General features: G+C 33.9%; 1 protein-coding gene across 3 annotated transcripts in view; it reads right to left on the reverse strand.

The window, feature by feature from the left end:
• The window catches only part of LOC114329106 (uncharacterized), a 96,661-nt gene that overhangs the window by 11,508 nt on the left and 68,052 nt on the right, over positions 1-17,101 (reverse strand). For all 3 annotated transcript variants that reach the window (XM_050659571.1, XM_050659570.1, XM_050659569.1), the window contains exons 3-5: positions 10,266-10,628; positions 5,995-6,134; positions 2,083-2,297 (exon numbers count right to left, since the gene is read on the reverse strand). In XM_050659571.1, the coding sequence (XP_050515528.1) occupies positions 2,083-2,297; positions 5,995-6,134; positions 10,266-10,628 (718 nt within the window). The remainder of the gene's footprint in view (positions 1-2,082; positions 2,298-5,994; positions 6,135-10,265; positions 10,629-17,101) is intronic.

The following is a 17,101-nucleotide window of genomic DNA, read 5'->3' on the forward strand; positions in this document are numbered from 1 at the left end:
CATTAATCAAAATAAGTGTTCCTTTTCATTTTTAACTTCAAATATCTCGAAAACTAATGACTTTATCGTTACGAATGAAGAGTATATTATTTGCCGAAAAACTATTGGAGAATCTAAAAATTATGCTAAAATAGCAGTTTCATCAGTGGTGTAGAATTTGGGAAGGGTCAACCATTCACTTTCCCCTGTCGTACGCCTCTAGTAGTGGCCAGAAACGATTATTTAACACAATTTAGTAGTATGTACAGTACCTACAGTTTCTGGTAAGTATCATAAGGATATGTCAAATAGTTTTATAGTACCGGGCACACATATTTCCTAAAGTTTTAAATAAAGAATAAATTATTAAAAAAAGAATACTTTAAAATAATTTACATGTCTATGTCATACTTGGCAGAAAGTGTAGGCACTGTACACCCTACTAAATTATGTTAAATAATCGTTTCTGGCTACTATCAGAGGTGTACGACAGGGAAAACTGAATGGTTGACCCTTCCCAAATTCTACGTCACTGATGAAACTTCTATTTTAGCATAATTTTTAGATTCTACAAAACTTTATATGCAAATAATATACTCTTCATTCGTAACGATAAAGTCATTAGTTTTTGAGATATTTGAAGTTAAAAATGAAAAGGCAAATTTATTATGCTCCTTCGTTTTTAGCTTCAAATATCTCGAAAACTAATGGCTTTAACGTTACGAATAAAGAGTATGTTATTTATATAAAAAGTATTGGAGAATCAAAAAATTGCACTAAAATATCAATTCCGCCAGTGGCGTAGAATTTGGGAAGGGTCAATCATTCACGTTCCCCCGTCGTACGCCTCTGGTAGTAGCCAGAAACGTTTGTTTAACATAATTTAGTAGTGTATACAGTACCAGCACCACTTACCAGGTTCGTGTTGTTGTCAAATGCCTGACAGGAAATCTTCAAAAATAAATAAAATAAAAGTTTAACTTTGACACCCTGTATTTCGGTTATTATCAACTTTTGTACTAAGGTAAGTTAGCTTAAATCTACCTATTTTATCCTTAGGAATCTAAGGTTCAGCTGTGGCCCATTATTTACCAAACACCCTGTATATCTTGGACATACCATTAAAATCGGCAAAGAAAACCAAATATCCGAAATAAAAAGACACATACAATTGTCTTGGGTAGCTTTCGGCAAGTCAAGCTTTATCTTGAAGAATAAAGATATACCAATGTGTCTAAAACGTAGAGTTTATGACAAATGTATCTTGCCTGTAACCACATATGGACTGGAGACCATGGCCGTTACAAAGAAAACCTTAGAGCAGCTCAGTACAACCGAAAGAGCGATGGAGAGGGCCATGAGGATTAGTTTGAGAGACAGAATTCGAAATATCGACATTCGTGAGAAAACAAAGATTACTGATGTTGCAGAACGTATAGCAAGGCCGGACCTGTTGCCCGAGATAATCCCGAAAAATGGACACGGAGACTAACAAACTGGAGACCAAGAGAGAACAGGCGAGGAGTAGGCAGACCGCAGAAGAGGTGGGCAGATGATGTCAAACAAATCGCGGGAAAGCAGTGGATGAGAATTGCCAAGAGTATAATTCGATGGAAGCAATGGAAGAGGCTTATATCCAGCAGTGGACGAACACAGGTTTAAGAAGAAGGAATGGACAGCAATACACAACACAGACGAGCTGTATCACGCCGCCAAAAACAGAACCTTAGTAATGAAATAATCTAGCCTACGCACTCTGGTGTATGGCATGTTAAGAAGAAGAATAAGGAGCTATTTTCTGTTTTATTTTACTTGTTTTGACTAAGCTTAATACAGTCTTTTTGCTTGTTATTTTCGTGTAGTCATACACGTGCTCAATTCGAAGGGGAGAAACCAGGGGGTTCTAGATTGAACGTATTTATCTGTACTCCCCTTTTGCATGATGGCCTCATATGTTATATATAGGCCTATCGTATGTACAGAAAGCAACATGTACAATATTCCAATGAACAAACAAAATTGTTTACATAAAGAAAGAAGAAGTATAATAAATTAATATTGATGATACCCCCGAGAACAGTTTTTTGTTATCCAAAGACTTACCTAAAGAACTTCTGGATATTTTGGTAATTTCCGATCCACTTCCCAGAGTAGAAAACGGTTGTCGGATGACCGTTAAAGGTCTTCGTCTTAAACAGTAGTACGAGCATCCTAATCCTAGTAAAAGTAGAGATAAGAAGAGGATACCGCAAATAATCAGCAGGATTTGGAAGCCTTTCAATGGTGCAGCTACTATCGGCGATGCTGGAGCTTCAGATCTACAAAAAATATTGGTCATTAATATGGATCTTGTTAGTATTGCGAAGGAACTTCCCTTTCCAGCAAATCAAACCTTACTAAGATATTTATAATATTAAATACTTACTAGTTTTGATGGGAAATAAGCCACAATTTAACTAAAGAAATGATTTTATTAACGTTTCATAAATAATAATATTAGTCCAAGTAATGAAGCTTAAAATAGAACAAAACCTCGCAGTTTTTACAGAATTGATCGATTTGCTTGAAAATTTTAGAATAAGTAGTGGATAGTCCAAGGATCAAAATCTATATCATGCCAAAAGGCGCTTTTATCATGGGGGTGGTTGCCCAGAGATATGTCAAGAATAGATCTGGCTAGGGATATGCTACTCAATGCATCGGGGTGTAACGTCGATATCAAGTACGGTGGTCTAGCTATCTTTGTCTGTCGTGCGAGTGTGAGCGCATCTACCAAAAGGTGGGAGTAACGGAACGACAGAAACACAGAGGCGGCGGCCATCATATGCTAGAGAGAGAAAGCTAAGCGCCGGTAGAGGGAGATAGATAGACCACCGACCCGAACTGCTCCGCGTTGGTAAAAACATCCATTATAAGCAAAAAATGTTCTACACATGTTTTTGATAAAATGAATAGTTTTCGATTTATTCGCTATCGAAAGTGTTAGTTTTATATCGAAAAAATCAATGTTTTTAACCCGTTTTCTGCTAAGAACTCAAAAAGTTTTCGTTTTATCAAAACAACTTTACTTAACAAAAATGTACGTTTTGAAAAAATAAACAAAACCGTTTTTTTATTTTCTGTAAGACCAGTACCTAGTAATCGAGCTGTACTTTATTATATGTTGGCTCTTCTTCGTCAAATGCTAAATATTGTAGTTTCAAAGTCAAAGGACGGGAAAACTATGCATTTTTCGAGGATAACTTGTTGAAACTAATTTAAAGTATTTAAAAATATGTATATTCAGAAATAAAAAAAATCTCTACCTAAAAAAATTAAGTGACTCATAATGAAAAGTATGTCAGTCTCATTTTTTTTCAGCAAAAAAGTGATCGTAAACAACCCCCTAGTCACCACCCTAATTAAAATTTGTCATTGACCTGATTTGGTTTTCTTGACTTATGTATTGTTAATAGGTTCTAGAAGTTTGATCGGCTTAGAATGATTAGTTTAAAAAAAATGGAGTTAAAAGCAAATAACGAGTTTTTGTAGTTTGTTAAACATGCCTTTTCTTCAGAATAAAAAGATTAGCATCAGAGATACGAAAAAATATTTAAATATGAAATTGTAGCTTATTTAATTCCCAAGAACTTGGTTTGCAAAATTTTTTTACGACAAAAATTGAGTGGGCTATTGTAAATTAAAACTTGTAATATCATGCAAAAACCATCTTTACCAACCCTTTCAATGACACATCTTTTTGTGACTGAGAATTTTAAAAGAATTTAATATTAACAGTCTTATAGATCTTGTAAAAACCTACAGAATTCTTTTTTAACGAACTTTCTAAGATAAAAAATAAAAAAGTTACGGCTAAAAAATTAGTACATTTTTTTGAAAAAAAAAGGAAAATGCAATGGGAAGCATAATAATTTAAGTTAGCGTTGTTTTTAGTCATTGGACTTATTTACTCTTCTTTATTTATGTATTATTAATAGATTCTAGAAGTTTGACTGGCTTAGAATGATTAGTTTTTAAAAAAATTAAGTTTAAAGCGAATAACGAATGTTTGTAATTTGGTAAAAAATGCCATTTTCTTCAGAATAAAAAGATTAGCATCAGAGATACGAAATAATGTTTAAAAATGAAATTGTAGGTAATTTAATTTCCAAGAACTCGGTTTGATAAAATTTGTTCTACCGCAAAAATTGAGTGAATTGTAAATGAGTATACCATCGAAAACATTGATTTTTTAGATATAAAACTAACACTTTCGATAGCGAATAAATCAAAAACTATTAATTTTATCAAAAAAAATGTAAAAACATTTTTTGCTTATAATGAATGTTTTTATTTTATTAACTTTTGCGGTCAAAATATAATAAAAAATTTCCACCCCCGAGATGGGGTGTCAACCACCCCCATGGTAAAAGCGCCTGTCGGCATCATATATATTTTGATCCATGGACTATCCAATACTTATCTCAAATTTTCAACGAATTGATTCATTCTGTAACAATTGCGAGGTGAAAAGCTTTGGTTCCTGGACTATATGCAACTCATAAATATTGGCAATATCATTTTAAAGTCTTCTACTTTAAAATGTATAATATTTATGTCTGAATTGCCTATATAAATGAGTCAGATTGAATAAATTATTAGAAGAATTTTTTTATTAAGCAACAACATTTTTGTTTAATTCATTAATATTTTTTGTATTTTGACAACGACACCCGATTTGGGCGTCGAAAAGTTAATAAAATCATTTTTTTGTAAAATTGTTGCTAATTTCCCGTCAAAACTAGGAAATTGCAAAAATGACACAAGAAAATAGCTTCAGAACAATATTAAATACTTATTAAGTTTTTAACGGCCAAAGGTAAAACGTATATTTTAAAGTTTTGTTGAACATAGTCCTGTCGCCAGGGGGGTACAACGGCCTCCTGTATTCAGATGGACTTACCCAAGTTTTTTTTATGTATTTTGACCCGTAGAACACGAATTTTTTGGGTAACAGTTGATCCGGATGTCGATAAGATTGTTATAAACAAAGAAGTTGAGGAATTACATAACAGCGATTTCTCGCAAAACAAAACATGTTTTTGTATTTTTTGGGCTATTCTAACCAAAAAGTGTTCCTACAAATTTTTTCGTAGGATGCATAGTTTTCGAGATAAACGCGGTGGAACTTTCAAAAAATCGAAAAATTGCAATTTTTGTACCCGAATAACTTTTGATTAAAAAATAAAATAGAAATTCTGCTTACCGCATTTGAAAGTTCAAGTCAAAGTATATCGGTTTTAGTTATTTGCATTGCTAAAAATTTATTATTTTATTGTTAAACAAAAGTATAAACACCTAGTGCTGGAGTGATGTTTTCAATGATTTGTCATTTAAAATCGAACGAGTAGATAGAGTAGGTACAAGTGCAAGCGAGGCTATTTCTACGTAGCATGCATGTAAACGCATGTATTAGGCACGGGAAACACTATGTGTTTATAGCTTTTTTTAGCAATAAACACATAAATTTTTAGCAATGTATATATTCGAAACCGATAGAATTTGACTTGAACTTTCAAATGCGGTAAGCAGAATTGCTATTTTATTTTTTAATCAAAAGTTATTCGGGTTCAAAAATTGCAATTTTTCGATTTTTTGAAAGTTCAACCGCGTTTATCTCGAAAACTATGCATTCTACGAAAAAACTTGTAGGAACATTTTTTGGTTAGAATGGCCCAAAAAATACAAAAACAGGTTTTGTTTTGCGAGAAATCGCTGTTATGTAATTCCTCAACTTCTTTGTTTATAACAATCTTATCGACATCCGGATCAACTGTTACCCAAAATATTCGTGTTCTACGGGCCAAAATACATAATAAAAACTTGGGTAAGTCCACCTGAATACAGGAGGCCGTTGTACCCCCCCTGGCGACAGGACTAACAACCTCGATAATGAAATACCTACTTTGTGACATATTAAATTATGCAATATTCTTTGGTTAATTGAATCGTGTTAAAACTATGAATTGTACTTACACGATATGCGGCAGAGGTGCTGGAGGTGGCACTATAGGTGGAGGATACCTGCACACGATGGTGATAACTTCGTCACCATCAATTTCGAAGTGGGGGTTGAATCTGACCACTATGTTGTTAGTAAAAACACGTTGGGGTCCCTAAAAAGTTAAAAATATGATTAAACCAACTCTATATTATAGTATACATTATAGTTCAGTAGATTTATTATTATTCTTCTTCTTATATGTCGCTGTATCGCGTCTAATGGGAAGTTTGAATTATTTTTCAGATTCCCTTTAAAGTGATGGTGGAGCTATTTTTCGATTCAGAGGTATGCACGCTAACAAAAGCTACAAAGACTGAAGACGCCTCAAATGGTAGAAACAGCCTGTCTAGCGGGTGTGCAACCCTCTGAATCGAAAACAAGCAAAACCATCATTTACCTATTATTTTATTTCCTTTACTCGGTTTGAGTACTGAAAGTTCCTCTGCTGTCCTTTTCCTAGACGGATGAAGGCGAAATGTGATCGTTTCCCTTTCGTTTTCTATATTCGTCGTCTGCGGTCTTATTAATTGAAAAAGTCGCAGATTAAGGATGTACCAGTAAGAACTTTCAACACGAATAGTCTCAAATTTAAATAACTATTTACCATTTTAATTTTTATTAAATTGGTGGATTCTGCATCTGAGACTCTTCAATTTGTTATGAGATGTCGCTGTATCGCGTCTAATGGAAAGTTTGAATTATTTTTCAGATTCCCTTTAAAGTGATGGTGGAGCTATTTTTCGATTCAGAGGTGTGCACGCTAACAAAAGCTACCGAAGACGCCTGAAATGGTAGAAACAACCTGTCTAGCGGGTGTGCAACCCTCTGAATCGAAAACAAGCAAAACCATCATTTATTATTTTATTAACACATATCTTCAATACAACAGCCCAGAAATACAATATGATAATATTAGCAGAAAAAACCAAATGTATGACATCTAAATACCCATTACGATGTAAAATCGAAATTGATGGGAAGATAATAAAGCAGGAAGCAAGGTTTAGATATCTTCTTCTAAAAGTGCCTATCTTCTAGAGATGTTGGCGACCACATTGACCCATCTTATTCTATTTACGGCAGCTCGAAATAGATCAGTTGACGTTAGACCAGTCCACTTCCTAAGATTGGCCAGCCAGGATATACGTCTACGTCCAGGACCTCTCCTGCCCTCAATCTTGCCTTGTAGAATCAACTGCAGCAGTCGGTATTTTTCATTACGCCTAATGTGGCCGAAGTAAGCCAATTTTCTGTTCTTTACGGTGTTAATTATTTCTTTGTCTTTTCCTAGCCTCTGGAGAATAGTTATATTAGTTGTGTGGTGTATATATGAGACCCTCAACATACGTCGGTAGCACCACATTTCAAACGCCTCTAACCGTTTTATGGCATCTTCTGTCAGGCTCCAGCTTTCAACTCCGTATAGGAGGACACTAAAGACTTGGTTTAATTGCACTTCTGCTGATCTCTTTAGAGCAGCGGTATCGAAAGTGCGAATTGCCGTGATGGTTGCCAACCTTCTTAGAGGAGATGGCACATGAAGAAGAAGAAGAAGAAAGACGTAACATCTAAGAATTCTTATGCGTATATTGATACTTAAAGACAAGTTGCAGAGAATTTTCTTAAGACTGTTAAAAGAGCTTCTGGCTTTTTCAATACGAGTTTTTATTTCGTAGCTATGATCCCAAGTATCCTTAATGTTGCAGCCCAGGTAGCATATTTTCTGTACTCTCTCTAGAGGTGTATTGTTTACTGTAATTTGGGCGTTTATGTTGGTGTTTTTACTAATGATCATTATTTTTGTCTTCTTACAGTTTAGTTTTAGGCCGTATTTGTTACATGCTTCTACAACATTATCCATGATCCTTTGGAGCCCCTGCGCACTATCCACCAGTAATACTGTATCGTCTGCATATCTAATATTATTTATAAGTTGTCCATTTACTGCAATACCATCTTCTGATTCGTCCAAGGCCTCTCTAAAGATGTTTTCAGAGTATATGTTAAATAATGTTGGTGACAGTATGCAACCCTGTCTGACTCCTTTTTCAACCGTGAAGATTTCGGACAGTTCATTTTCGAATCGAACTGTTGCTTTTTGTTGGAGATATAAGTTTGAAACGAGTCTTATATCCTTACCATCGAGTCCTGATGTTTTTAGGATATCGATTAGTTTTCCATGTGGGACTTTATCAAATGCCTTCTCGAAATCTATGAAACATGCATACACATCGCAATTGACATCCTTGGCTCTCTGTATTAGAATTTGCAAGCTGAAAAGTGCTTCCCTCGTTCTGAGTCCTGATCTGAATCCAAATTGAACTTCACTCAGCTGTTCTTCTAATTTGGTGTATATGCGCGAGTGAATGATAGTAAGGAGTACTTTAAGTACATGGCTCATCAAACTAATTAATCTATGTTCTTCACATTTTCTAGCGTTGGCTTTTTTGGGAAGTGGAATGAATATTGACAGTAGCCAGTCTTTTGGTAAGTAACCAGTCTCGTATATGTTGTTGAATAACTTCGTAAGAGCTGTAATTTGTTGTGCCTCTAATAGCTTTAAAATTTCACCATGCACCTCATCAGGTCCTGGTGATTTCCCATCTTTAATCCGCTTAATGGCCATAGTTACTTCTTCGTTTGTTATTTCTGGGCCATAGGGATTGTCTATTTCATACGGACTTCGTGCAGCATCTTCGAATAATTCTTGCATATATTCTTTCCATCTTCTTAATTTATCTTCAGTTGTAGTCAAAATTTGACCTACGACGTCTACGACTATGCCTATATTGCGTTGTTTTCTGATGTTCTGTACTTCTTTAATCTTTTTGTGCATATGGAAATCGTCATGTTTGCGTTGTAGTGTTTCAATTTCTGTACATTTCTCCATCAGCCATGCTTCTTTTGCCCCTTTTATTTCTCTTAGTATACTCTTATGCAACTTTTTGCATTCATTGTCATTTCTATTTTTTAATTTCCTTCCCTCTTCCATCATCTGCAATATTTTATCTGTCATCCATTCTTGCTCCTTTTCTCTTTTTGATTTAAGATATTCATGCGAAAGTGTGTTGATAGATGTCTTCATTTCGTTCCATTGTTCTTCTACGCCACTAGGAGCGTCTTCAACTATTTTCGCAAAATTCTTATTAATCTCTGTTTTTACTTTTTCCTGGATGCTATTTTCTTTCAGTAGTTTTATATCTATCTTGGGTCTTATTTTCTTTTGAATTATTTTGAGTCGTATGTTGATATTTGCAACTAACAGACTATGATCTGAGAAGACATCGGCGCCTGGATATGTTTTTGTTGAGGTGACAGAATTTCTAAACCTTTTGCTTATGTTAATAAAATCAATTTGGTTTCTTATGATTTTCCCTGGGGTATCACCGGGTGCTTTCCATGTATAAAGCCTTCTTGGATGTAATTTAAAGAATGTGTTCATTACAACCATATCCGTCTCTTGGCAGAATTGTATCAGTCTTTCTCCTCTTTCGTTTCTTGTGCCAAGACCATATGACCCCACAACATTCTCGACTGTACCTTGTCCTATTTTGGCGTTGAAATCGCCCATGATGATAGTTATCTCATGATTTTTTGTCAGCTTTAGAGAGTTTTCTAGAGTCTGGTAGAAATTTAGAGTAGATCTATCTAGGAGTATTTAGGGGGATTTATCTAGAGTAGATATCTAGGAATAGATATAACTAGTTACGGATATGTTGAAGGAGAAGTACGACAACAAAGCTTAAAAGCAAGTAAAGTGGCGGGATCTCTTAATGATACAATCTGGAAGAACAAACACCTAAGAAAAGACACAAAAGCAAGAATCTATAAAGCAGCAATTAAACCTATATTGACATGACACGGCGGAGACAAGACCTGACACATCTAGAGACGACTACTAGAAACAATAGAGGTGAAAATACTTCGACGAATATCATGGAAAAGTCTGTTAGGTAGGGAGAGAAGCGAAAACATAAGCAGAGCATGCAATGTAGAAGACATAAATGGATGGGTGACAAAACGGAAACAGGAGTGGAACGAACACATTAGTAGAATGGCAGAGGATAGAATAGTACGAATAGCACGAGATAAGTCACCAAATGGATGAAGAAGTATTGGCAGACCAAGAAAAAGATGGTGCGATAATTTAAACAATTTAGGAGGCTAACATTGAAGAAGAAACAGGCTTTAAAGCCTTCATACAAGAAGGAAGAAGAAGAAGATTTACACAATAATAAATTACCTGTTTTGTTCCACACCCTTTCAAAGGCAACTCCAACTTGTAGCTGAAGGCTCCTTTCCCGTAGACTCTACAAGCCGAATTCCTATCGAACTGCGCATACGCTATTCCGTAGAACTTATCGTTGAATTTGAGCTCTATCTGCATTGAGCCAGCTGCGCAGTTTAAGGCGGCCTTGGTTCTATTGAGGAAGATGACGGGACTGAGGTCGTCGAGCTTGGTGACTTTTCCATCGAGAATGCCTTGTTCGGGAAGGCCTTCTCCTTGGTAGGCGATGTTGTTGGCTTGGTCGGCGTAGTTCGATTGAGCTGCTGCTAGTGCTATGCAGAGGCATACGCAGAGCCATGACAGTGTTTTATTAGTCATCTAGAATAAAACGAAAATAAATTGAATACAGTAATTGTAAATTGAAAAGAAAAACAAAGAAAAATGGACTTAAATGAAAATTGTTAAATATTTAAAGGAATTTTTGCACTATTTGGTGTGTAATTGTAAGGTTTTAGAATGTACTGGAACTACTTCACTTAGTGTTTTGGTTTTCAATAAGAATGAAAATTTTTGATAGGTAATTTCCACGAAACCAATTATACAGGGTGAGCCAAAGAAAAAAAAATAATTTTTGAATTAAATGAATTGGCGCAAAAAGAAGAATGTACGTAATTTATTTAACTTAAAATGCATTCTATTGCTGTCAGAAAGTAGAAAAAAATGTTTATTTGCCAAATAAACATTGCTTTTGGCTTAAATTAAATGTTCACTCTGCCACGAGGTAAGTGGAATGCTGTTTGTGATTTAATTTAGGCGAAAAGAAATTTTTATTTGTGAAATAAACATTTTTTCTCTATTCTGAAAACAGTGTATTTTGAGTTAAATAAATTACATATATTCTTCTTTTTGCGTCAATTAATTTGATTAAAAAAATATTTTTTTGGTCACGCTGTATAAGTAATAAGATTAATGTTTATATTACTGAATAGAGAATAACACCCTTTCAAATGAGCTGCCACACGACACACGACCTCTATTCCCATTTAAAAAATCATCGATTACGTCATCACGCTCAGATGGATGAAGTCACTAGTATGAAATATATGCCAAAAAATTGCACTATAAAAATAAAAATCGACCTGTTTCGGCATTTCCTTAATATTTAATACTGCCAAATATCGATGTATCTTTTCTTTGGCCCACCTTGTATAACTTGTACAACAAATATGAAATTTTTTAGTTCTTGCTTAAATTAAATTGTACGTTGATGGTGCATTTGAATATAAACCAAAATATTTTTTGCAAATGTTTACATTACATGGTGTAAAAAATAATCACTACATTCCTATAGTTTTCTGTTTGTTACCAAACAAATATATAAGTAGCTATCTAAGAACATTTCAATAAATTTGGGAAAAATTTACATTGTTGGATCTTACTTTTCAACCGGATAAAATTATTGTTGACTTCGAAGAACCAATTCATAGGACTATTGGGCTTTGGTCAAATATAACATTAGTTGGCTGCCGTTTTCAGTTGTCGCTATCGTAGATCCGTAAAATTCAAAAGTTGGGATTTATGTCAGACAATAGGAACCGAAATTCTAATATAAGGCATTTCTTAAAATTAAATTTTTAATTATATACCTAACCTATTTTTCGTCTATTAATGCATTACGGTGCGGTAGTACAATCACAACGAGGAAGACATTAAGATATTACAACACCACGGCAGGCGGCGCAATCATACCCGGGGATTAGGGACCATCTGAGTCAATTCGGCGCAATCATGCCCTCAGTTGAAAGTACCTCAGGTAAAATCAGCGCAATCGTTCCATACCCGAAATACCTACAGAAAACGATGACATAAAAGGAATTATAAATACAAGGTGTAAAAAAATAAATTCTTCATTCCAATTCCAATCAATCTGGTGTAATAGTATTAATTTAACTACAACTCGTATACAATCACGGTCAGCCTATTATAAATTTGAATAAAGAACATTTTTTAATTATATGTTAGACAACATTCACCACAAGATTGCCCACTCGATACGAAAATATATCGCAATCACTTAAGCCAAGGATAACTGCCTTCTGTCGTTTCTGTCATACCTTTTCTTACGACCAGTTCTTATTTGTTTAAAATATTGCCCACAGCTATAACCACACTAACTGTCGTTCTTTGTCACAATCGTTAAATAAACGATTATTACTTTATTACTATTAATACGGTGTAAAATGTGTAGCTTGATATTTTTCTTAAACGAACTCATAAAGCTGGGCATTAACTGTCAATCCATTTGGAGTCAAGCCAAATGGTTTCAGTCAAATGGATTGACGCCAAAATCACTCCAAATTGGTTATCATTTCGTATTTGACGTGGTTCGCACAATGTCGGATTCCGAAGAATAACTTTTGCTTTGTTTGGCTACTGTAAAGAGTGCACTGGAGTGCATTGGAGAAAGGTCTGCATACCTACTTCAAATTATTACTGGAACTCGTTACTCCACTAATAAAGAAACAAGACACCAATATGAGAAAAGCTGCAAATCCTCATGAAAGGCTTTGTGCATCGCTTCCTTTTTTAGCGTCGGGTATGACTTACGAGGAACTCAAGTTTCCAGCCGTAATATCTTCGCAACTTTTGGGAGTCATATTGCAGGATTATATTATGAAGATTTTGTTTATTTCTATACTTAGTTATTTTCAGAAACCTTTCAGAAGCATTCCAGTTCCTTGTACTTTTGTCTGTTCTTTTTCCTTTTAAGGTTCAGAAGTCTAGTCCTGTACAGTCTCTTGATGTTATGTAGTCAGGTCATTTGTAGTCTGCCAGGACTACGTTTTCCTTCTATTGTTCCTTCCATTATTAGTTGAAGAAAATTATATCTCTCGTGTCTGAATACATCTCCAATATAAGATGTTTTCCATTTTTAAAGTTATACTTCTTTACAATCGAGAGTGAAATTTTATAATCCCGGGCGCATGCGGACACAGACAGTATGTAGTTCGTTGCTAATCTTTCAAGATAAGTCATTAAAAGAATATATTAATGTTTTTAGTAAATGTATTATTTATTATAATTTTTGTGTCTTCCTCGGAAGTAAGATAATAAAATATCTATTATAACATTTTTATACTTCACTTGATCTATTTGTCACCGTGATGTGTAATTATATCCGAGACGTCACTTACGAGGTGCTTGATAGCTTGGTTGGTAGAGCATTGGACCAGAGATCGAGAGGTCCCGGGTTCAAATCTCGGACGAATCATATTTTTTTTTAATTTTTGGTATGGTTTTAATTAAAAAATTTTAAAAGTGGTAAGAAAGTTAGTTTAATATTTAAATAACATACAAATATCCTGTTAAGTATAACTTCTTAAGTGCGTACAAAGTACACACACATTCTTTTTTTAATGTTCTACATGTTCACCACCTCTATTGATACACCCTAAAACTTTTTCATTTCTAACGTGGTCAGTCAATAAAATTTTTAAAATGCGGTGGAATATCCGCATCTTCCAGACATGACAGGCAAGTTGTCCAGTAGCTGTAATGATCTCATTGTCCAAGCTGACACACGGCATTCGATATTGAATTAAACTTATTGAAAATAGATTTTTGAAAAATATTAAGTACATTTGGTTTTTTTGGTTTTTTATTTAACAGTACATTTTTCGAGATATTAGACCATTTTCATAATTTTCTTAGGGTATCAAGATAAATTCGACAATTCGAACAAATGTCCAGGAAAAAAGTTACTTTTTTGCATACGGAATCATGTAGGAGGGTGTTGGGAGGTCATGTATGTCATTTTTTGAAAGACTTTTGATAGATTTTTAAAAAAATATTGATTGCTGTATTTTTCAGTTCTTTTATTCACTGTAAATTTCGCGAAATATCCGATCCTTCTTTCGTCACACTAGGTATTTTGGATTCTTTACCGAAAGTGATAAGGAAATAGTCGAGAGTATTTTCTAATCATCAAGCATACGTTTTAAGCAAAAACAAGATACTTAAACAACCATTAGGTACAGTAAAAAGAGAAACTGACTGCATTACGTACGTGTCTTTTAGAGCGGGCTGTATCGTCGCCCTCGTTAGCGAAATTATAGCGAAAGTCAAAAAATGACCAAATCAAAGTTTAAAACCCTTCCGTCAAGGTCCTGAAGAAATTTTTCTCATTATTTTATTACAAAGCTGTTATTTTTAATTATTAACAATTAGCGCTATAGTCCAGGCTGTATCGTCGCCCCCGATAGCGAAATTATTTCTATTAGATTTTTTTGCACAAAGTTACCCAAAAATAGGTCCTTATAACAAATTCACAGGGTGCCAGGCGGTACCTTGGTCAAAAAATTGTTTAAAAATTTTTTGTAAACAAATTCACAAAAATATTGTTTTCGCTTCGATTAAATTTTTTTAGATAATTTGGGTCATTCTGAGAAAAAAAGGTCTCCTGTTATTTTGCTTTAAAATTGATTGTTGTCGAGTTATAGGCGATTTAAATTTGAAAAATGCGAAAATAGCCATTTTCAAGGCTGAATAACTATAATAACTTATACGCGATACGCTTAGTTATTCAGTCTTCAAAATGGCTATTTTCGAATTTTTTAATTTTAAATCGCGTATAACTCGACAACAATCAATTTTAGAGCAAAATTATCTAAAAAAAATTTCGAAGTGAAAAAAATATTTTTATGAATTTGTTTAAAAAAAAATTTTTGAACAATTTTTCGACAAAGGTACCGTCTGGCACCCTGTGAATTTGTTGTAAGGACCTCTTTTTGAATAAGTTTGTGTAAAAAAATCGAATCGGAATAATTTCGCTAACGGGGACGACGATACAGCCCGCTCTATTTGTAGGTGAAGGAAAATAACTATCCAGTGAATACCAGGAATTGTTTATTTATGATATTTTCTAAATATATTTAAATGGATTTTTAATGAAAACTTAGACCAGAGCTAACGACCGGAGGATTTTTATAAAACCTAAGTTAAATTTCAAATTTAAAAATAAACGCGTAGGAAAATAAAAATCCCACCAGGTAGGTGAAAATGGGAAAATAAAAATCCCACCTATAATTAGATAATTAGATACAAAAAGAAATCGAATATTATATTTATATGCGATTAAGACAGAAATGAATAACAAAAGTTTACATTTAATATTTTTATTTTTGAAATTTTGGATTCCGTAGAAATAAAACAGCAACTGTAGCTCTTGATAATTATTACACTAGCAATATTTTGGAAGGGTTTGAATGCTTGAAAAATATCTTGGAGTAGGAGAGGATTGGATGCTAAATTTGCTACTCAAGCGTTTAGGGGACCTATTGGGTTGTGAAGAGTAGGTCCTAAAACAAAAAAAAGTTAAGTTTTCCATTTTAGTAGGAGTGGGGGTGGTGTGGAGGGGTGAGCGGTTACAAATTTTTAAAAATCGTTTTTTCCGATTATAGCGCCATCTATCCATAATTCAAAAAATGTCTCGAATAAAAGTTATTTATTTTTACGTAAGGAATCCAAATCAGCAATAAAAAATGAGGGCTCACCCCCCACCCCACCTCCGTGGGGGTCGTGTTTGGTGATGTCATTCGATAGATTTTTGAAAAATATTGAATACGTATTTTTCAGTTTTTCGATCTGACGTTCATTTCGCGAAATATTCGCTTTTTTTGTGAAACTTTGTGACTAGCCCATTTCCTTACGCATCGCTCAAATCGTCAGATTTTTTGAATATACAGGGTGAGCCACGCTCAACGGGACGGAGCCTACCGGGGAAACGGCTTAAGATATTAAAAATTCCTTCCGTAGGAATACGTAGGTCAGTACCGGCTACAAATTAAAATTTGTGAAATATATACAGGGTGTCCCACTTTGGCGTAATGATATAAAGTTATATATTTTTAAATGGAACAACCTATATTTCACTTTAATTTTGAATTCTACTGAACAAAATAATGTTATTTTATTCAGCATTCCCTATACCTATCTTTGACAGGTTTCGATTTATTTGGGTTTTTCTGAAAATGTACTATTCGCGAAATTAATTAATTACACATTATCGCATGAATTTTAATTAACGTTTTTTTTTCAGTTAATTGTCAACTGTTCATGCTTTACATCAGAATAATTACGATTTGAAACTAATCTACAGAGTGTTCGCAATCTGAAGTGTCAATGCTGTACAATATTTTGTATAATTACTTTCTTAACTTAAATGGGACACCCTGTATTTTACTTTAATTTTGAATTCTAATAAAAATAATAATATTACTTTATTAAACAATCCCTATACCTATCTTTGATAATTTTCGATTTATTTGCGTTGTTTTGAAAATGCACTATTCTTGAAATTAATTAATTACACTTTATTTTACACTTTATTACATAAAGTTCTACTCTAACTTATACACAACACCCTGTATTTGAATGCTGTAACAAATATTATAATCAAACTATTATAAAATTTTATATTAATATCTAGTATCTTCAGGCATTATGTTACCTGGAACATTATGTTACCTGGAACATTAAATGTCGTTAATTACATAGCTCATTATACATTATAAAGAATGCCATGAAAAAACAAAAGGTACCTAGCTGTCAAACTAATAGTCAAACTATTAACTGTATTGCTTTCAATTAATAGAAATGGCAGATTATTCAATTGGCACCGAGTAAATATGATTTTAATACTGGGTGAATGTGAATCCCATAACTGAAGACGAAAATACCGAATTAGAAGTTATTCAATCAGTTATTGAAAATCCAAATACAAGTACAAGGACGATGGCCAGGGAGATTTAAGTAAGCCAAACTAGTATACGCAGAATTCTTAAAAAATATAA

The sequence above is a fragment of the Diabrotica virgifera genome, chromosome 8 (genome assembly GCF_917563875.1).
Source record: "Diabrotica virgifera virgifera chromosome 8, PGI_DIABVI_V3a".
Lineage (NCBI taxonomy): Eukaryota > Metazoa > Arthropoda > Insecta > Coleoptera > Chrysomelidae > Diabrotica > Diabrotica virgifera.